The sequence below is a fragment of the Phasianus colchicus genome, chromosome Z (genome assembly GCF_987193195.1).
Source record: "Phasianus colchicus chromosome Z, bPhaCol1.hap1.1, whole genome shotgun sequence".
Classification (NCBI taxonomy): domain Eukaryota; kingdom Metazoa; phylum Chordata; class Aves; order Galliformes; family Phasianidae; genus Phasianus; species Phasianus colchicus.
This window is the reverse complement of record NC_143476.1, coordinates 54,838,794-54,862,205: the sequence shown is the minus strand read 5'-3', so window position 1 is coordinate 54,862,205 and position 23,412 is coordinate 54,838,794. Positions and strand designations below refer to the sequence as shown.

The window sequence follows — 23,412 nt, the reverse complement described above, 5'->3', positions numbered from 1 at the left end:
GTGGTTGAAATTCAAGCCTACAACTGGAAAATGTTGTTTTTTTAAAAAAAACGTTTAGCTTAATCAACATTAGCATGTAGCCTTCTCTCTGGATAAACCAGGAGAATAAATCTTTACTTTTACAGATTTTGTTCTTTATAAAGCATGTTAACACCGTAACCTGATGTCTTAAACAGCAAAGAAAATGCACACCATGTTACTACACTTCTGAAGCCAATAGTACGACATCTAGGACATAGAGAAGTATTCCATATAACTTTTGTTCATGTAAACAGCCTTTATTCAAAGACTTGTAGGGACATGAGGCCATTTGGGGTCTGTCAGAAGACCCATCTAGCCTGACTGTCTGTGGCAATGGTGTTAAATTAATGTTTGTGGGAGAGAAGGAATAAAGCATCTAATCATAATCCTTTGACTGTTTTCAGCTCAGGAGCCTAATGTTTATGTGGTTTCTGTGTACTTAGAAATTCTTGATTTTTTTAAATCCAGATACTTGTCCAGTTTCTGAAATAAAAGTAAACTGTCAGCATCCATAATATTATTTATGAAGAATTTTATTTGCTCCTTCACTGTTTGAAGAACCACTTCTTTTCTGCTTGCTTTGGACCTGACTCCTGTTAGCTTTGTTAGATGGCTATTAAAAGAAACAGTGAAAGTTGATCTCTGCTCACTTTTCTTAAGCTGTACATAATTTTTTTGATTTCTGACATTTCTCCCTAAATTATCTCTTCTTTAGAATGAGGAATCTTGGCTTACTTGTTCTCCACATATAAGGTGTTTCGTATCCCTGATCTCCCACTTGGAAACTGGTAACTCTGCCATCAGATGTCTTTGAATGGAAAGGACCAGAACTGCACACAGTACTCAAAGTGTCTGAATCTTTGGTGGTACTGGGCAGCTCAGAATACTTCATATTAATGTGATTTTAGATGTATACATCACATAGATCTACATGTGTATACACTGGATTTAATTTGCTGTTTGTTGCTGTCACTGAAATTTACAGGATCCTTCTGCAACTCATGTGAAGCAGCTATAGTCTTTCTGTGATTGTTGACAATAGCTGACGTCTACATCTCATTGTTCACTTCCTTTTCCCTGTCATTTTTCATGAAATAGAATAGCAAATGTTCTTGCACAGACCCCAGAGGAACTCTAGCATGAACTACTTCCACTGTAGAAAGCTAATTTTTTTAATAAACAAAGAATGAATTACTCCTAACATATATTTTCAATACTCTAACCAATTGTTTGGTTTTGCATGGACTTGATTTCCAAAAAACTTTTTGTGCAAAATTTTATCAATGCCTTTTGGAAGTCCAGGGGGACTTCCTGGCCATCTTTATCTGCACACTTGACCTGTTCAAAGATTGCTAATTGTTTGTATGGTAGAATTTGCCTCTGTCAGACTCTTTTTGAAAAGATAACTTTTTAATCCAAATGTCCATTAATTCTTCCATTACCATTTCTTCTCATTCATTTCTTAGTGACTTGCAAGTCTGAAGTATTGCTGTTCAGAATTGACATTGAATAGTGGTGTCAGAACTTTGTCAAACTACGTTATTCTGCTATAATTGTGTATCAGAGAGTATAGATTAGAAGCAAACAGTAATACAGTTCAGAGTAGCTAACAATATAGCAGTCCAGTTTGCTATTTAAATAAACATTCACAGTGTGTCCTGAAATGTAAAAACGAGGGAGAAATTTCATGCCACTGCTGCTGTAGTTTTCAGTTATTTCTAATTACTGCTGTATCATCTTTATTTCTTCCAAACTCTGATTTGTAAGGTATTTGAAGTGCCATGCCCCAAGTAGCTCATCTCATTTGAAAGTAAATATATCAATCTAATCCTAAACTTCTAGGAATCTTTTATGTTCTGTGAGTATACTGGATTCCATCTAGTGATCCAAGTGTGAATGAACAGCAGAGGAAGGGTTTTAAGCTACAGAAGTCCTCCTGCCTCTCCTGGGAGTGAGTAGCTGAGTTTCCCTACAGGAATGGGCTTTGGAATGAGCTCTGTGTTCTCTCAGCCAGCCAACCAGCCCCCATCCTGTGCACGGAGCAGTAGTTTTGCCAGTGGGGAGTAGAGAGGAGCCAGCACAGATACCTGGTATTACAGCTCAGATTAGATTTTTCTGCTGTTGAAGGAAAACATTTCTCTCACTGGACCTCTGAGAGTGTCTGAAATTTAGCTCAGCAAGGGATTTTATTGCAATGTGTAAAGGTCTCAACTGCCTTTTAGCATGAATATTAGAAACGTACTTGCAGGTGCCTTGGTTGTACCAGTGTCTGATAGAGTTATCCTGTCACTGCCACCCAGCTCCAGCCCCAACTAGCACTGCAGTATTAAAACTTGTTTCTTCTTGAAATATTCCATTTTACTACATTATCAGCCATAAATATCCTTTGGACATAAAGCACAATGTTAAGATAATTGTATTCACTGCTTTTATTTGAAATACAATAATTTCGAGAGAGGGAATCACAGAATTCATGTGAATTCCTCGATTCTCTGTTGCACACCCATCTCAGCATTACTGCCACTCCACCTTTCTGCCTCTCTGATCAAGCAGAGCTTCAACTAGAGGAGTTTGAATATCCTTCATCATTGACAGACCCCTCCTGATAGTTCTTAGGCCAGTGTGTGATGCTGGTGCCCGGCTGAAAAGTAACAAAACCATCATCTGGGAAAAAATGATAATTGGAAGTAAACAGGGTTGCTGAGACTTGCTTTCTAAAAGAGTTAACTATCTCAGTCTTTAAGGAGCTCTGGACTCTGGGATGGGCAACTATGCACATCTTATCAATAAATGGTTTTACCATTGCAACAGGCTGCTCTTTTGGAAGCTCTCTTAGGCAGAAATACCATTTCCATCTTGCAAAATCTGAATAATGTCTGGGAACTGGGAATATTAATCTGACACATCTAACTATACAGTGAGCAGTTCTAGCAGTGATTACAATGGAATTAGATTTCTTAATGTTTCTGACCTTGTAGGACTGGTGCGGCACAGAAACCAATGTTTCAAAATGGAAACATAAATCTGTTTATAAAAAAAAGAATACATAGCTTTATCTAATTCATTACTACCATTCTAGCTGATGAATTTTTCCCTGTTTCAGGGAATTTGGCATCAGTATGAGAGATGTACAATGGGGATGTTTTTCCTTCATTGAGAAATGCAGCTGAGCCTTCACCCAGCCCTTGGATATTGTGATTCTGCTCTCCAAATAGGAAAGCCACCAAGGAATAGTGCTTACATGTGCAAAATGAATGTTGTGTGAAAGCTTTAACCTGAAGTTTGTCACCAATTTTCACAAATTTGGATATTTCATCATGAGGCACAACTGGCTCTCAGTTCTGCTTGACTTTTATTTGTAGTCTGAAGCTGGTATGGGAGCTTAGGCACTAGGATGATAACTTAACCTAACATTTAAGCCTTGTTCCTCATTGATGTCTGGATTCAAAACAATTAAGTTTGTTAATTAAATGCTTATTGCATTTAATTAACTCCCAGTAAAAACAGTGGAAGATTCTACCTGTTCCAGTCAAAGCTGAACTGAACATTAATAGCTCTTCCACCCAATGTGGAAGCTGATAGAGCAGGAGAGACCTATATATTTCCAAATTAATACTTTGTATTTTTTCTGTTGTGATTGGAGATTGATACTCTCAGTAGAATCATATCTGACTATGGACAGAGTTAACAGAAGTAATTTTTTTTTTTTTTTTAGAAATCCTCACTAAACTAGTTGTGATGATGTTTTCTTTCACACAAGTTTTGAATGCTACATGACACATTAATTTTGGTGATTGATTTGAGTTTTTGATTTTCTATCTGCTTTTTCTTTACATGTGCTTATAGATCTTGTCAGAGAGATTTTTCTGAATTACTACACCTCAGAGATGAAAAAATCCCCTTCAGAAAATGTCACTCGTGAATAATTGTTGTTCGAGATGTCTTATCAAAATCAATGAGGTTACACATGGATGTAGAGTTTGCTTATATAATTGATAGTTACTGGCAACTCATTTTTACACAAAACAGTATAGATTTTGTATAGCACCAGCACTGATGAAAAAAGATAGGCGAATGTGTCAGCGTTGTGCCTGGTTCTATACAGATTGTGTGTTTATCTGTGTTTGGTTAAGCCTGCTGTACAGAGTGGTTGGTCATCAGACTTTGTTACAGTACAAAGTTGATGAAGTATGCTGTAGGTTTGCTGTAAAAGAGCCTTGAATTTAGTGCCTACACATACCACATAGATGAACTTGACTCAGTCCTAGGTATTCCCATGAGTCACTTCTTTATTACTCTTCTGTAAATTATATTGGTGATAGAGGAGGAAATTACTTAAATCGAGTCTCATGAGAAAGTCAGTTAAATGAAAACATTGTACTTACTAGGACCAGTGAGACCTGAATTCAGATTTGTAAGACAAAGTACAGTGTGAAAAGGTTTATTGCTGGCAATATAAATGTTCACTGGAAACAGTAAGACTACTGTAGGTCAGTGCATTAGTCATTTTGAATGTTATAAACTCTCTTGCTATTAATGTGCTTAAGAGTTTTATACTGATGTTTAAACAACTGGATAGAGATATAGGAGCGCATCTAACATGGTGCCCAGTTCTTAAATCTTTTACACAGAAAAGTATTCCCATTGGATTTGATTTCCCTTGATTTATGCCTCTTAAATTCCATTAGCTTCAACAGAGTTATTTCTGATTTACAATTTTGTAAATGAGAAGGGACTTGATCCCACCAGGACTGGTCAGATGTTTACAAGTTTCAGGACAGGGACAATGGTTATTAAATATTTTATGATCAGGATTTAAAAGGAATATTAACATTCTTTGCTGTGAAACTTCTCTTGCTGTAGTATTTTGTTAGAAAAAAAAAAAACAAAACTATTTATTAACTACACTTTTCATTGCATGGCTGGAATAGTGGTGTCAGAACTTTGTCAGACTACGTTATTCTGCTGTAATTGTGTATCAGAGAGTATAGATTAGAAAAAAACAGTAATACAGTTCAGAGTAGCTAATAATATAGCAGTTCAGTTTGCTATTTAAATAAACATTCACAGTGTGGCATGAGTATCTGTCTTCTTTCTCTCATTGTCATTTTATGTTTCTTTATGAAATGGGATTGGAAGTCAATAAAATAACGGCAAAGCTTGTTTCAGGCAATGCAGTATATATCATTTAGTTTTTTTATGTTACAGAGTACTGAGTTAGTAAAGGAGAAAAAATTCAGAACACATTGGCAATTCAGTGGTCCTTCAGAATCCTATAGGTATTTGTTTCCTATTCATATATGCTCATGGGGGCTGTTTACTGAAACAAACATTACCATATTGCCTAACAGCTTTGCAAATACAAACAACATTTGTCATAGCTTGAACTTATAATGGATGAGGGTATATAACTGTAGTGGAGTCGCTTTAAATGTTGGAAAGGTTAAACTTGTTCTTACAGAAGAAAATATATACACTGCTCCTTGCACTCATTTTAACTTACAGAAATGAGGTAGTGACTCATTGGGCTTTACAAAAGGGCATGAACTATCAGTTTACATTGCACTGCTTTGTGTTTTGTAAAGAAACAATAGAAAAGATTAATGGGAAAGGAGTCAGTAATTGATTTCCTTTTGAGAATTTTCATGAAATGTTTAATGTTGCCCTGGAACTGAAAACCAATGATCACAGGTTGCTGAGCAACCTTGCTTTGCTTTATTTGATAGGGACGTGAACTTGCCAGTTGCTGTGATGCCTCCTTAGGCACAACTCTCAGAGGCACCAGGATTGCAATTTTTAAAAGCCGATAGTTGTACTTGGATTGTAAAATTTCATGATAGATGTGGAAATGGCTTCCTTCCCCATCTCTCACCAGCTCCTTTAGACTAATACCTCCCTTGTAAGACCAAACATGCAATTCAATCCCACTCTCGCAAAACAAAAAGCAAAAACAACAGAGCTCTGCATTCATAAATTTTTAGCTACTTATGTGAACATTATTCTTACAGTCAAAGCCTTTTGGTCAGTTCTAGACAGGAGATGCATTAAACCTTTACTGACGTTGCAACTACTGTAGTGAAAATATTGCTGATTTGGAGTATTTGAACAATCAGCGTAGTGTCCTGATAACTATCAGCTACTACATCTTATTCTTTCTTTGCTTAACACTAAGGGTACATGTTTGTTTCCTTGTCTCTCAGGAGGAGGTATTGTGCAGCAAGGATCAGAGGGTGCACAGTTTTCTGCTTTTAGTGGTAGCGTAGTAGCATTGTTTATAATTAAATGTGATCAAATGTGTAAGTAGTTTTATTTTAAAGAAAATCGGCTAACCACTCTCTCCTTTCATAACTCAGTTGGTAAGACAGGAAAGTCTTCGTTCTAAAATCTACAGGATTTGAATGAATGTATAATCCAAAAAAGCTGCTACAATCCTCTTTGGAAGGATTTTTCATCCTGTTTAGGGGGGTAGATTAAATCAGTAATTCTTAGTGTGATTGAGCGTATATTAGAATAAGGTTATTGATACTGTTCTGATTTTTATCTTTTTAATATCAGAACTTATTTTATGTGCTCATATTAATTCCTGAGACCTGCGACCTTCCTATAACTTGATACTCTCCTATTCTTGCAAAGATAGCTGTACTAAAACTTGGTTGTGCAAGTCAAAACATTTATTTTTTGATGAAGCAAAATATTTTTTATTGCTATTTGTCTTTTAAGTTTTTTTACTTTTCTGTTTCCCTCAGGAATAAGCTAAATAAGGTTATCAAGAGATGATTGAAGTACTGAAATCCCCTAAAGCTAAATTTCTTTTGGCATTATTTATTTGATCATACAGCTGTACAGAGTAACCTGTATGCAGAAAGTATGATTTATGGGGCTTTGTGCAGTGTACCCAAAATTCAGAGAAGTTATTAATCAATTACTCATTGCTGAGGAAAATTATTGTGCTTGGCATTACTAACTGTATTTCTAAATATATTTAGAGTTGAACATTTCTCTATTTACAGAAATGGAATGTTGGAATTGTAAAAAATATTTTAGAGTAAGACAAATAATTTAAAATTCTGTGGGGGCAGCAAGAAAAGTAATGTCTTCTACTTTATTATGTTGGTCCATGATGTCAGAGGTGGATTTTGCAGTTTCCATAGAACTAAAAAGGCAGCAGTACTTTTGGAGTGACATACATACATTTAAATTTAAATTGTAATTTGAGTTACATTTTAATTGCCTTAGAATTAATACTTTAAACATGTTTAGGCTATATTCTAGAACCCAACAGAAAGCTTTGAAAAGAAAACCTATTAAAAATTGAGTATTTTTGTAGCAGTAATCCACACTGGAATGTACAAATATGTTTGGCTACAGTAGGTTTCCCCCCCCCCTGTGGGAATGTTAAAGCTTTCTAATATGTGCATTAAGACTCAAATTCATATTAAAATTTTCAAAAAGACTTAGAATAAAACTCAGCTTTGATACGGGTTTAGAATGATATCAGGAATTAAAATAGAACTGTGTTTTGGTTTTTTTTGTTTGTTTGTTTGTTTTTTGTTGTTGTTTTTTAATGCTACTAATCAAATCAGCTGAAAAGTTAAAATAGGTTAGTTGCTCTGAAAGTAATGCCTCTTGTTTTTTTCCATGGAAACAACAACAGATCCATAGAATACAATGACACTAGTTGTTAGAGCAAATTCTTAACTTCAGAGTACTGGATTCAACACAGTCACCACTGTTAGCTGTCCATTTTCACTGCCTGCTTGCCACACTCATAAAAATCTGCATCAGCGAAGATGTCCCACTGTCACTGTCACAACTACTGAAACTCATCATCCACCACCTCACTATGAACACATCCAGTGTTTGGTCTCCACAAGTGTTCATGAAGTGTTGATGAATGCCAGTGGGTTCCATTTTTTCTGCATGGAGGAATTCAGTGACACACCTTTGCTCCATATGCTCTTTCATGTCAGATGCTGTTCTGTCAGACTGCTCCTTTGCTGCCATCTGTCACACAGCAACAGTATATAATGAAATACTGTTGGGAAGGCTCAACACCTGCTGCCATTCCACCCACATCCACCTCTGGTGTCTCAAGCTGTCATAATAAAACAGGAGTCATTACTTTTGGAGTAACACTCTCATTACTTTATTTTGTTTCTTCCAGTGGAGGTTTTAGTGTGGCAACAGAATGTAAGGAAGAGCAGTAGCTTTCTTATCTAAAAGAACATAATGTAGAGCTACTTTATTTTTGTGGCTTTGGTATTCATTTTTGACATTGACTGTTTAGAGATTCAACTGCAGTTTTCTAGTTCAAGGCAAATGCCCAGGAAAGTAAGAGTAGCAGAAACACAAAGGAGAAACACAGAAGTCAAGAATGGCATCTGTTAATTCAGTGAGGTTGTGCATTTTTCTCCTCATTTGAACAGAAGGAGAGGGTAAAGTCCTGGTACGTCCCTAGCTTGTGGAAAGATACAACTTGATTTATTTATATGGAAAACATGATGTTTCTGTTATAATGGCTATGTGGTTTAGTTTATTTGCCTGTGTTGAGTTTTGTTTGTTGTTCACATGCTGATGATTCAGGAGGGATTCTCCTTTTTCTTGATGAACTTTTCTGTCTTGCAGGCAAGAAGATCGTAAGAAACCGGTTGATACAGTTGATTACTATGTAGCTTTTTTTTTTTCATGGAGTTGATGGTGGTTAGTGTTTCATTGTATCTGAACTTCCATCTTGGAGACCTGAAAATGTTTCCAGAAGGCAGGAGGCGTAGTACAGGAGAGGTAAACATCAGGTCAAGTCCAGTTTGAGCTGGGCGTCACTGCTTTGAAATGGCAGAATGAATTCTCAGGCTTAGCAGTTCACTCTGTAGCAGTTCCCTTTGCAGCCAGGCTGAACATAAAAAGGAGCATGGGAAGAGCACAAATACAAAATGGCAAGTTAGAAGGGCTTCTCCAGAAGTAACGCCTCCTTTTTTATGTTGTCTCACGGCATCAGACATGGATGTTGGTGGGATAGCGGTACAGGTTGAACTTTCCTGACAATATTCCATTACATGTTGTTGCTGTGGAACAGATGGCAGCAGAGGGACAATGTGACAAAATGGTGTCTGCCATGGAAGTGCAAATGAGGTAGATAGAGGTGCATCACTGAATTCCTCCGTGGGGAAAAAATGGCACCCATTGCCATTCATCAACACTCACTGAATGTTGATGGAGAGCAAATGGTGGATGAGCCCAGTGAGGTGGTGGATGATGTGTTTCAGCTGTGGCGACAGTGACAGTGGTTCCCTTTTACTGGTGCAGACTTTTATGAGCATGGTGTGCAGGCTCTTGTTTGTGGCTGGTGAAAATGCACAGCTCACAGTGATGACTATGTTAAAAAACATAGTGTATATACACAGAGTATTTTGAAAATTTTGTTTTATATCTGACAATTTGCTTTATAAAATTGTGTCATTGTGCTTGTATATATATATATATATATATAAGTAGGAGGCACTACTTTTGAAGTGATTTCCCCAGGTTATTCCTACCTCAAGCACATACAGAGCTGGAGCATAGTAGGCTTTCAGCATAGTCTGAGTGGAGCCTGAGGTGATATGTGTGCTCATACCAACATCACCTTGCTTCTTATGCTACTTGAAACTCTTCTTGTTCATAAAGTTTGAAATCACTGAAAGTGCCCTTTATTTTCTCCCATCCAGTAGATTCATGTAATGTACGGATTATCTCTAATACAGAAACTCAGTATGATTATTTTTGTCCTTCATACTTGACCTCAGAGTAGTATTATCTTGCTTCTACAGCTCAAGTTAAGACCATAGTATTCAGCACTGTTGGTGGCTTCTGCTTGCTTTTTGCTAGTATTCAAGAAGATGTTTCAACTCATGCAGGATAGTAAGGGTATTAGTCCTGTATGGAGACTAGCTAACAGCTTAAATATCTGGACAGAGATCTCTTCTTATGGGTTGGAATTTTAGCTTCTAGGTTGAGTTAGTTCCCGAGAGCCCATATTTCTCTCTCCAAAATATTTCATATATTGCTCTGTATTGCCCTATATTGTTCAGAATTGAAAGGTAGCCAGTTGTCCACCTCACTGTGGTGTACATATGTGGGCAAACCTTGACGTTATTTCTTCTTCATCACATATGATAAGTTAAATTCACTATTCTGGTGACAAAAAAAAAAAGAAAAGAAAGAAAAAAAGAAAAGAAAAAAAAAAAAGAAAGAAAGAAAAAAAAAAAAAAGAAAAATTAATTAGAGGTTATATTTCTGAGATAAAAGCCCCCACCTCAGTCTGCAGGCCAGAGGGGAGAGCAGCTTTGAGCCGCATTTGTGATAATTTTTCTTCCACCCTCAGCTTGGTGGAGATTTGTCAGTGCTGTCTCAGCAGTGGGATTCTGGGCAAGAGAGAAGGAGGTTAGGAAAGTGTGGTTGCTGTAGTGCAGTATTTTACAGGAGAAAACAACTACAATGAAAAACAATGTACAGTTTTGCAGCTTGGAGCACATGTTCAAGTTCCAGGCCTTGGGTGAACATGCCCTTTTATGAGTGTTTTAGTTTGAATAGGTCTATGAATAACTAATAGCATTTGCAGAGCTCTCTGAACGTTGTGATTAGAACCCTGGTTATGAAATATATGATACTTTTAAGTGTGTAGGGACAAAAGAAGGAAAATAAACAGAAGTTTCCTTCAGTAGCAGTAAACCTGTTTTAACCTGTGGATAAAAAAGAGAAACCAGAAGTTGGAGCTGTGGCCACACACCTTCCATGTGCACCAAAGAAGTGTAAACAGTATTGTAATCTGTGTCAATATTTTGTTCTGTTAAAATGCTTTTTGGTACTCTGTTGGCTTCACTGGCATGTGATGCAAGGAAGAAATCAGAGGTAATATCAACATATTCTTTCAACCTTCTCAGACTGAAATGTGTTCATTTTTTCTCTGAAACATCTATATTTCACTAAATAAGAAATTGTTGGGAAAGTATCTCTTCTGTTCCTTTCCATTAGTTTGAAGAACTTGTCTGTTCATATTCTGCTGCATGGAAGTTTCAGTTGTAGTCTCAGATCTTATTCATATCTGTCAGTTTGGTGATCATGGTATATTTAAATGACAACTTTAGCATTTCTGTTTCCTCACAGAGTTTATGAGGACACTCACATATGAATGTAGATGAATTCACTTAGCAATTATGTCCTAAATTTTCTTAATACTGCCTTAGAATATGAAATTGCAGATGGGAGAAATACAATCCAAGGACAAAGCCTAGAAAGCTTGGTCCTTGTTCCAATATATCCATTTTCTCAGCTTAGGAAAAGAAAATAAGGCCTACTAAATGTTAAACTAATGTGTGTGTGTGGATGCTTTGGCTTGCTGGGATTCCACTGTGATATTGTAGGATAGTTATTTCCATGAATTATTTTATCCTTGAATAAACGTAGCGTAGTACTGTTAAAATTTATGTAGATATTCGTTTAAAATTTTCAGTATTAAAGATAACTTATAAAGAGAGTAGGTCTCCCCTGCCCCGTCACCTATTCTCCTTGCTCTTCACCTGGCAATTCCTCAGGAATGTTCCTCAGTCTCGTTTTAAAGAGATCATGTCTCCCAGCTCAAAAAGGAGATTACAAAGATTTCCCAAGAATATAACAGCTAAATTGCCATCAGTCTCTAAAGTGGTTAGCTGTGCAGTCTGGTCTTTCTGTTTTTACATTGCTTTTCCTCTGAGAGTGCCTGTAAGACCTGGTAGTTAAATTATAAAAAACAATTTAACAAGAACATCCATAATGATAAGTTTTATTGTGCTATATTTCCATAGTTAAACTATTCTCCAAGTAGTCCAAGGATTTGGAAGGTCTAAGTAAATTCCCATTAAGGGGAAAGAGGGCAATAAAATTTTTAATAACACTGGTGTTACCTTACTGTGGGAGTCAGTGGCAGTTAGTGAGTATGAATTAAATTCCATTTAAAAGGTTAGAGATCTCTTTATTTCATTGACAATTGTAAACTAAAGCTGTAGCTCTTACTATTATATTGCCTTTCTAATTATTATTATTGTCATTATTATTAATTGCTATTATATGGGAATTGGTCATGCTTGGAAGGTACTACATTATAATTTTGAAGCTTAATTCAGTGGGTTTAGTTCTGTCTCTTAAGTACAAGGTGTCGGAGTACAGCCATTGAGTGTTAGACAGCTACAGACTTTTGTCCTTTTGTTGGAATGTAGAGCCTGTATGTTTCTTCAGTCTCTTCTGAGTGGACAGTATATCTAAGTTGTAGGAGTACAATAAAGGCACACCATCTTTTTGCTGTGGTGGATGTCCTTGAGCTACAGTTTATCCTCAAAAAAAAAAACCAAACAAACCCAACTCTCCAAGCTAGTGTAAAACAAAACACACAGAACAAGCGATGTTGAGATCTGTGTAGGATGAAAGCAGATGAGAGGTTATTTATTTTCCTTAAAATGCAGGAAGTTTCTGTTTATGCAGTTTTGTGCAGTCATAAAATACAATTACCCACTTGAGATATATCTCTTCAGTAATGTGTGTTCTTGTACACAGGCACAAATACTATTCTGTGCATATAGTAGTGATTCATGGTGGTGACAGCAAAGATATGTACCCATTACAAGAGTATTCTGATACAATGAATATGCACCTCACTGTTTGTGGAGCATCACTTCCCAGCAGCTAGTATCTCAGCCTTATGTCAGTGAGTCCCAGTAACATTTAGGAATTGACTCATCAGACCACTTTTGACTTGTGAGACTTTTGACTTGCCTGTTACCCATATTGGTACTAACTCTGGCATCAAATTTCAGCAATTGATACAGATAATAATGATTCAGATACGTGGCCTGATGCTAAGGGTTGTTCAGAGTCCTACAGGCTGTTAAACTGAGAACAAACCCTTGTTAGTACGGTCACAAGTGATGCAGCAACTGCGTACAGGAATATCCATTATTTCCTTTAGGACTAAAATCAGCATCAAAGCTGCTTTTTTGTTCTGACTGAGGCTGTGTAATAGAATCATAGAATCACAAAATCATAGAATGGTTTTGATTGAAGGGACTTTAAGTGTTATCTAGTTCCAGCCTTCCTGCCTTGAGCAGAGACTCTGTCCGATAGACCAAATTACTCAAAGCCTCATTCATCTGGCTTTGTGCACTTCCAGCATTTGGGGCATCTACAAGTTCTCTGGGCAACATATTCCAGTGCCTTACCACCCTCACTGTGGAGAATTTCTCCTTATATCTAACTTTAATCTGCCCTCTTTTAGTTTAAAGCCACTATCCCTTGTTCTATCACTACATTCCCTAACAAAGAGATTTTTTTTGCAGGCCCCAGCTTTTTCGTAGGCCTCCTTTAGGTACTGCAATTCTGCTATTATTCTTCCTAGAACATTCTGTTCTCCAGGCTAAAGAAACCCAACTGTGTCAGCCAGTTTTCATAGGAGAGGTGCTTCAGCCCTCCAATCATTCCTGTGGCCTCTGCACTCACTCCAACAGCTCTATGTCTTTCTTATGCTGTAGGCCCCAGACCTGGATGCAGTTACTCCAGCTGGGGTTCCATGAGAGTGGAGTAATGTGCTGATCACAATTCTTTTGATTCAGCTTTGGATATGGTTGGCTTTCTGGGCTGAAAGCACACATTGCTGGATCATGTTGAGCTTCATATCAACCATCACCACTAAGTCATTCTCTAAATCCACTCATCGCCTAGCCTGTATTTGTGCAGTGCCTTTTACTCGGCCTTATTGAACTTCATGAGATTCCCACATGCCCACCTCTGAAGCATGTCAAGGTCCCTGTGAATGACATCCCTTCCCTCCAGCAGGTCAACTGCACTACTCAGCTTTGATATCCATGACAAATAGGTGGTGATGAGACACTGGAACAGGTTTCGCAAGAAGGTTATGGGTGCCGCATCCCTGGAGGTATTCAAGGCAAGACTAGATGTGGCTCTGGGCAGCCTGGTCTAGTGGTTGGCAACTCTGCAGATAGCAAGGGGGTTGAAACTAGATGATCTCTTAGGGCCTTTTCAACTCAAGCCATTCTATGGTTCTGTGATGATTCTATGAAATTTTTTGAGATTGTACTTGATTCAGCTGTCATGTTACAGACTGCTGGTCCCAATACTGACCCCTGAGAAATGCTGCTTGTCTCTGATCTCCACTTAGATGTCAAACTATAGGCTACAACTTTCTGAGTGCAACCATCCAGCCTATTTCTTATCCACCAAGCAGTCTGTCTGTCAAACCTTTGTCTCCTCGATTTAGAGACAAGGATGTCATACAGTCTGTGTTCAGGTAACTGACCTCAGTTGATCTTCCCTTTTCCAACAACACTGTAACTCCACATTTGTGAGGCACAGTTTGCCCTTAGTGGAGCCGTGTTGTCAGTCATCAATCACCTCTCTATTTTCATCATGCTTTAGCATTGTTTTGAGGAGGATCTACTGTCTTGCTGGTTGTAGAGGTGAGGCTAATTGGACTGTAGTTCCCTGGGGCCTTCTTTTTTGTGCTTGTAAAAACTGAGATTGTTTCCCCTTTCCCAGTCAGTAAGGGCTTCACTGGACTGCCACAACTCAAAAATGGTGGATAGTGGCTTAGCAACTCCATTCACGAGTTCCCTCAGGACCCTCAAATGTATCTTATCAGTTCACATGGACTTAGGAACATTCAGCTTCTTTAGATGGTCTTGAAATTGATTGTCTTCTGTAGTGAATGGTTCTTCATTCTTCCAGTCACTACCTTTACCTTCTGCAACTTGGGCTGTGTGACTCCTTATGTCACCAGAGGAGTATGCTGGTCTGTGGACAGAGAAGTTCTATCTGCTGTGGCACAAGTAACAGACTGTAGTCCACAGTGAATGATGTGTGGGTGACCTCAGCAGTCCTAGGATGCTTCAGCTCTTTGAGATGTCCATGAGAAAGCTTCCACATGTATGTTTTAAGAATCTTTATTCACAGTTGTGCCTATGATAGATATGAGACCAGACTTTTCCGTGGGACAGATTGACATCACTTAAGCTTGAATTGCCTTTTTAGACAGAAGACAGCATGGAGATTAGTATTCCAGTGCTAGTATATTTAACTTAGGGTTAGTCAAACCAATTCATATTTAATTTGTGATAAACCAACTTGTTTTAACTGAATGTTTTGATACTGTACTTAAACAAAACATAAAAGATTCTTCCTGAAAGGGAGATACTGTTGTATCAACTGAACAGTGATGAGTATGACCGTGATGCTATTTTTCTCCATAGATGGACTCTTTGAACGGTAGATAGATTTTTTTTTTTCTTTTTGTAAAAAATTCTCCTTTCATTCCTGGTTCCACTTACATCTTTAAGATAAAATATACAAGTGCTTTGTGGCAACAAAAAAGATCTGTCAGTATTTCTTAGCTTTACTTTGATTTTCTCAAGATTTTTGTTTTCTAACACTCTAAAAGCTTATTTTTGGAGTTCAGTGGCTTGTATCCAGTGCTCCTTGAACATTTAATGTTAAATAACCAAATTTTCTGCATTCTGTATTCTTACAGATAAAAATTTTAAATATGGGATCTTTGTTGCTCAATCATTTTTGATGTTCATTTGTAAAACCAAGACAGTTTGCCGAAGTTGTTCAATTGAAGGTGAAATTTCACAACTTAATGAAATGTTCTCCCTCAATATAAGAATTGCTCCTAAAATAATGCCTCCTATTTTATTATCTTGGCCCATATTATTGGAAGTGGATATTGGTGGTGTGACAGTGGAAATTGAACCTTTTCACCAATATTCTGTTATATTTTTTGCCACCTGGAAGATGGCAGTAGAGGGGCAGTATGACAAAATGTTGTCTCACATGGAAGCATGTATGGAGCTTAGATGTGTCATTCCTCCATGCAAGAAAAATGTCTCCCACTGACATTCATCAATGCTTGCTGAACATTTCTAGGGACCATGCAGTGGATGTGAGTGCAGTGAAAGTTGGTCTGGATGGGCAACATTTTCATACCAATGATGTTATTGTAATGGCTGTGAAACAGTGGTCATCTCCATCAGTGCAGATATTTATGAGTGCATCATGCGTTCTCTTGTTCATGGCTGGTGAAAGCACATAGAATGGTGGTGACTATGTTGAAAACTACTGTGTTGTATGTGGCAATTTGTTCTTGTGCTATTGCTCTCTTTGTATCTATTGTAGTTTCCATGGGCATAAATAGGAGGCAGTACTTTCAGAGTGATGCATGTGCTGAATGTTTGTTTGTAGGTCTGTGAAACTAAAGTTTCATGTTAAGATTTTTTTTTTTTATGTTGGTGAGACTAGTGGGGAAATTTCTTTTTCAAATTTTGCAGTCTGTCTCTGTTTAACATTTGTATTGTTACTGTATGATGACAGGATGAATAAGAAATACTGTACTTCTGTGAAATGTGCAACTTGCCTAATTTGATTTTATACTTCAAACTAGTCTCTATCTTATGAGGTTAACATTTCCACCTTTCTTTATTCTATTTCTTCCTTGACCACCTTTGGCCAAGGGAGGAGTCCATGTTTGTATAGTCTGATGCTGTGAACATGCTTTTTGTAAGTTAATTTTATAAATAACCAAATTTAGTGCATTTTACAGTACAGTACTGAAGCAAACTGGACGGAATGCTTTTTAATGACTGTATAGTCATTTGATGATTTTTATACTTGCCATTTGAAGACAGTTTGGATATAGATTGATACAGAATTACTTTAAGTACTGCATATAAATTAAACATTAAGAAGGTAGATACAGACAGACTAAGCAGCTCAATTATAATCTTTGGTTATGCAGTTAATGCCTCAAGGACACTCCATCCATTTCATATCATATGTCCTTCTTTTGAAAGATGATCACCGGGTTCAAGTAACATTTCAGCATGGCAGGAAATTGCATAATTTATAGACTTTAAAAATGAAAAACAGAAAACTGCTTTCCATAAATTAAATCTCCCTCTCCTTTTTTCATCTCTCCCCTTACAGATTGGAACACTGAAGGATTACTACCACTTTTACCATAGTAAAACAATTAAAAGGTCAGTTCTCTCAAGTAGAGGTACCCACAGCTTCATTTCAATGGAACCAAAGGTAAGAATATCCACCAATGTGTTGGAGGCAAAAGCTTTTGCATATTTTATATGAAATATCATACCATGAGATGCTTACCTGAATGGTATATAGCATTACAAGAACTGACATATAATCTGTTTTCTAAGGTTCTGCTTCCAATTAAAATGTAGTGAAGACAATACCATGCTATCAAGAGTGTGCTATTCTTGGATGATAATGGCCAGTATATTCATGGAGCAGTATAGGAATTTTCTTAAAACTGTGCTTTGCTTTTTGCAGAAGTACATATGTAACTCTATGAACCAATTTGAAGATGAGCAATATAGGATGGTGTCAATGCTTAGAAGAAAGTTTGTCATTTTTTTCCTGCTCTTTTTCTTCAGTATGAGGGGTTAATATAAGAAAAATCTTTTCTGTGGTCTTTTTCATTAGTTCCCATCATAATTTTAAGATCTGCTTGATTTATTTAAAAAATAATAAAAGTAAAGGACTGTTTGACTGCTGTATTTATATGTTCCTGTGAGTGCCAAGACTGACTCATCCTTCCAACAGCACTGCACTTACAAAACAGGTGATGCTGCAAAAGGAAGGGAAAATGTTCACATTTTCATCAGCCCATACTGTTTCCTATGATCCCAAAGATTCAGCGGTTTACATACATACAGGTTCACATGCATGTACCACCACAACTTTTTGCTCTTACACCCCTCTGTGCCAATGGCATCTGACCCTGTTTACTGTGGCCAAAACTGAGAGGAATTCTGTGGCACAGAGCAGCACAGAAATATAGCCATAATTCATTTTCCAGCATGTTCCATGCATCAGCATTTAGATCTTGTCCCATATGCTGTATTCTGTGCTGCCGCATGTACAGGAGTTTTACTGTCCAGTTCCTGAATTGTTGTTAAATATCACTGCAATACTAAAAAACTCTGCAATACTGAGGGCTGTGCAGGGTAGTCAGCCCTGTAAATGATTCTATATCCAAAAAGAAGCTGACAGTCTAATACTATGATCTAGTAACATGTTTGGTATTCACCTCTTCATTGCTCTACTGAATTCGCGCTTGGAAATTATTGTGCAGCTGTAGACATGTCAAAATATGGACATGTATTTGTAGACCTAGAGCCAGTTTGTGCATATAACATTTCAGGATTATTGAAGTGGACTGGAAATTCAATTATATTGTATAAGCTGGACCTTTTAAAAACAAAATATTTAATCTTAAAAAAGGCACATCACATGGCTTTGAGAATGTTAAAAGACTGGTATTGTACACCATTATATTTATGATTGTCACTGTATCTAATGCCAATATTTGCGGCAGATTAGATGGCATGTGTATTTGTGAATAAGGAAACACTATCGTTTGTGTACTTTCCAAATCATTTAATGATAGTTTACTTAATGCTTAAAATCCTCTCCGTGTAATATGTACACACAATTGCTTGCTCTGTGCTTGCTTTAGATGTGAGTCACTAATTTGCTGCTTTATGAAATTTCAAATGATGGAATTTTTATTGAGGGGAAATTCCTTGTTTGAGTTACCTGTAGTAGTGGAAGCATTTTGATATTTGGCTTTTCTTACTACTTATGTGGATTGTGTTTGATTTCACTGTCTGGCCATAAGAGGGAAGATAAAAAGGTATATAGGATATACTGGTAATATATACAGGTAATGTAAAATGCTGCTGTTACAGATTTCATTTAATGAATTGATTTGATGATCTTTGGCTTGATCTTTCTTCTAGAAAGGAATCTTGACACTATTATAAACTGTATGAATATGTCCAACAGGGAACATAAACAGAAGGTGTGTATATTACACATTTTGTCAATTGTCTCAGCATTAAATGAACATTACTTTGCATTTAGATGAAAAGATAAAGGATGTGCAGTGTAACATGATTTTGACTGCTATCATACACATCTTTGCCTAGAAATACTGTAGGTTGTCACTCGGAGGTGAAACCACACATTTAAGAAGAAGTGTATTAGTGAGGTTTTGATGTTCATAACATATATCATCATGTAGAAAATTTAAAACATAACTATCTCCTTTTCTATTCTTGGGTATAATTGAATGGTGTTTTCTACATGTTTTTAGAAAAGCATAGAGTAGTCAGTGTCAGGACAAAGATTAGTACTGTTTGTCAAAGCTAAGCTAAGCACTACTACGGAGGATTCTGGTCTCTCCAGCTGATGTGATATGTGTGCTTGGCCTTTGGCAGGGGTCACTGAAAGCACCATGCAATGAATTGAGAGCCTTTTTTAGCTCCATGGAGTTTGCTCAGTAATGTTATTTTGGTTATTTTTGAAACAAAGGGACAGGAATGAAACGGAATGGAGAAGACAGACAGAGCCGATGCATAACTGAAAAGTATCATGAAGCTCTAATTCAGATCTGGAATAGATGAGTTTATTGCTGGCAGACTCTCTTCTGGAATCAAACTAATTGAGCATTTCCAAGGGAAGGAATGAAAAAAACCTCTGGGTTTGCACTAGTGGTGAAGTAATGATACACTAAGTGAAATGGAGGTATGAAAGTAGGATTGCAACCTTGCTGTGTAAGTCAAGCTTTATATCAATACAGAGCACATAGAAACTCCAGTGGAGTTTTTCTGTCACTGAAGAAATTACAGTTCTGATGAAATATTATAGCTGAAGCACCTTGCACATAACGATAATATGTGGAAGTTAAATGGACAGTATACATGTGAAGGCTGTCTTTTCATACAAAAACTATTATGTGAGATGAAGAGTTTGTAGTGAAGGGCTGTGATAATAAAATTTGTGACTTGTATGAAGGAAAATGTCCCACAGAATCAAGTGTTATGAACGGCAAAGCAATAATCCTAGAGAAATAAAATTTTAAAGTGAAGATCAATAAAATGTTTAAACCTATATAGATACAAACTCAAGTTTTTTCCATTTTGCTTATGAGGTTCCCACAATGCTTTGCATCGTAACAGAAATCTAACAAAAAATGTGCAGAATAAGAATGCTACAAAGTCTAAAAATAATAATTTGACTTCTAGTAAAATACCACATTTACTAGTAGGGAAATCATTTCACAGAATTTGTGTTTGTCAGTATGAACCAAGATGACATCTTACTTTTTTAAAAAAATTTTATTTCAGGTAGGTTTATTTTGAGTTTGAACTCCTAGCTGCTGATGCAGATTCCCTCATCCTTTGAAAGTGAAGGATGTCCAGTCTCACTTTCATTGAGAATAAGCATTTCAATAAGCAGTAAAGCTACCTAATTTCAGTTACCGTGGCTGAAATGTGTTGTGCAGAAGTGTCATGCCTTTGTCACCTCTGCTCCATGATCAGAGTACCTGGTGGAAACATTGCTGCAGATACCTACATTTCACCTGGTCTCGCCTAGCCGTACACAAAGCAGTTCTGTATGACCTGGTGGCACAAAGCTTTTAGAGTGTTCTACCTCTGCCATCATGAGCTCAGTAGGATTGGTGGCAGCAGCACATAAAACATTAGCAGGCATATCTCTGTGGAGCCTACAACAAGCTGTCTGGGCAGCCCTCAGAAGATAAACAGTAATAGCAGAATCCTTCCCCTGATACTGGTAGAATATTGTGGGTATTCGTGAGAGGGCAGAAGGGAGCACAGTGGGAGAAGCCAGGAGTAAATGTTTCACCATGTGGCTGTGTAGCAGGGGTTGTGCCAGTTCACTCTGCTAAATAATACCCTGATTTGGTGCAGGAGATTGATGGTTAAAGAGGTGGAGAAAGGATGGATTTAATCACAAGGTTATGGTCTTGTTTTGGTAAAGAATATGCCACTGCTTGTGGAGCCTGTCTTGGACAGCAACACATTTGATCACTGGATTAGAATGTTTATTGCAAATAGAGAAGAGGGTCAAAATTTTCAATGTGCATCATCAAATTGTGTTTTCTAATCACAGAATCGCCAGGGTTGGAATGGACTCAAGGATCATGAATCTCCAGCCCCCCTGCCACATTCAGGGCCACCAACCTCCTCATTTAAAGCTAGACCAGGCTGCCCAGGGCCCCATCCAATCTGGCCTTGAACACCTCCAGGGATGGGGCATCCACAACCTCTCTGGGCAGCCTGTTCCAGTACCTCACCGTTCACATCAGGTTCACCCGTGCCCACCTTTCTAGCCTCTTGAGGTCCCTCTGAATGGGACCTTCCTTCAATCATATCAACTGCTCCACTCAGCTTGGTGTTGTCAGCAAACTTGCTGAGGGTGCACTCGATTCCATCATCGATGTCATTGATAAAGATGTTAAAGAGCACCGGTCCCAAGACAGACCCCTGGGGGACGCCACTTGTTACCGGCCTCTACCTGGACATGGAGCCATTGATGACCACCCTCTGTCTGCGGCCTTTTAACCAGTTTCTTTTGTATCAAGTGGTCCACCCATGAAATCTACATCCCTCCAGTTTGGAGATAAGGATGTGGTGGGGGACCATGTCAGAGGCCTTGCTCAAGTCCAGGTAAATGACATCGGTCGCCTTTCCCTTGTCCACCGATGCCGTCACTCCATCATAAAAGGCCACCCGATTGGTCAAGCGTGACCTTCCTCTGGTGAAGCCGTGCTGTCTGTCACGGATCACACGCCCTTTCAAAAATAGTTCAGCTATAAGGGATGTTTAAAGATTATCTAGTGCAACTACCTGACCTCTTCAGGCCAGCCATGTCTAGGGAATAGCAACCTAAAATGAGGTGTTCCTTTTCAGCATATGGGACATATTTGGCCTGTGGATGATGCAAACCCATCTCAAAGTTAAACATTATGTGGCAGAAACCTAAAGATGAAAGGCTTAATCCAGAGTACATTCACATAGTATCAAGTGAATGTACTGCATATGTGACTGTCCCCATGCACTGTCCAAGCCAAATCCATTGCTGTTCTAACAGGAGTTCATGGTTCTTCAATTAGAAAATTTGGTTGAGTAATAATGATTTATCTTTACTTATCTGCAATAAGAAGAATTATTTAATGAAGTTAATCGTAATGTTAAAGGGATTGAGGCTTATTTGTGAAATTTGTTAGTGTCTAATTCTACTACAATATTCATGTGATAGCTGAGTTTTCTATTAGCACTTAAGAAACCCTCAAAAATAATCTTGACAGCTACCTAGTGAAACTACCTTTTGATGTTTTCTACTAAAAGCAGAAAAAAGGCCAATATGAATTTTGTGTAATACAATTCTAGGAAAGAAAAATGAAAATAACCACTCTTAAAGAATATTGAAGTGTTTTTTAATATAGATTGTTTCATTACCTATACTTACTTCAGTTTCATCTTAATTATTGCACCTGCCTCAAAGGGGTTTTTTTCCCTCTGCTTCTTAACTGCTTGTACATTAGAAAGAAATGTTAGATTTCAGAACATACTAATTTTCTGTTGACAAAGTCATTTTACAGAACTCTGGCAATGTCAACCTCACTGTTAGCTGTTGGGCAAGAGTTAGAGATTAGTCTAGGGGTTTTATCTGGCTCAATTCCTAATTAGTGTAGCAAATGGTTTGAGGAATGAAAAGTGAATTCGGTAGAATGGCATTCTCTTGCTATTTTCGTAGTTATTTTCTTAAGCTGGTATTGAGTTCGGCTGGGAAACTTCCGAGTTTGGAAGTGGGAAGGTGTGGGGTTGTAATTTTGACCAGTAGTGTACTATCAAAACCTAGTCCATGAGACCAGGCAGCAAATATCCCATTCCAAATAGTCTACAGAGATTGTGGTAGAGCTGCTGTTAGTCTGTGTGCTTCATTGTCAATGAAAAAAATGGTGTCAGACCCTGAAAAGGTAGGTGGTGGCTCCGCCATCTCTAAAAGAAGTAGCTAAACTCTCCTGAGACAGGAATATTCAAACTGAGGCAGATCATGTTGGTCTCTTAAGTCTGTCGACTTTGGACCTTCTGGTTTTGGAAAAGGAAAAATTCAAAACATAAAATGAAATATTAAAAAAAATGCTATGGCCTAGAGCTTTGCAAGCGATTCACTCTATTAAGAAAAAATGCACAAACTATTCTGAAATTTGCAAAGCAATGTGTGTCTTAAACATAAGTATTAATGACTTTTAAAATTAGCTATTTTAGCTTAGAACTGTTTAAAAATACTGGTGACTTTTCAGAAATTCTGTTCTTTGACCATTCTGCACTTGGTGAACTTGAGGGGCATGCCAACTGGACTCCTTCGCTTTTAGTTCAATGCATGTGTTAGGCTGTAAAAATACATTTTCAGTAAATATGTGAAGCAGAAGTTGGGATCAGTGGCAGAATTTGTGACTACAGGTTAGATCACGTTACAGAA

The 23,412-nt window shown here is 37.6% G+C and overlaps 1 protein-coding gene across 2 annotated transcripts in view; it reads left to right on the top strand.

Moving 5' to 3' along the window:
* Positions 1-23,412, top strand: part of PCSK5 (proprotein convertase subtilisin/kexin type 5) — a 263,646-nt gene that overhangs the window by 10,833 nt on the left and 229,401 nt on the right. For both annotated transcript variants that reach the window (XM_090130933.1, XM_090130932.1), the window contains exon 2: positions 17,023-17,127. In XM_090130933.1, the coding sequence (XP_089987059.1) occupies positions 17,023-17,127 (105 nt within the window). The remainder of the gene's footprint in view (positions 1-17,022; positions 17,128-23,412) is intronic.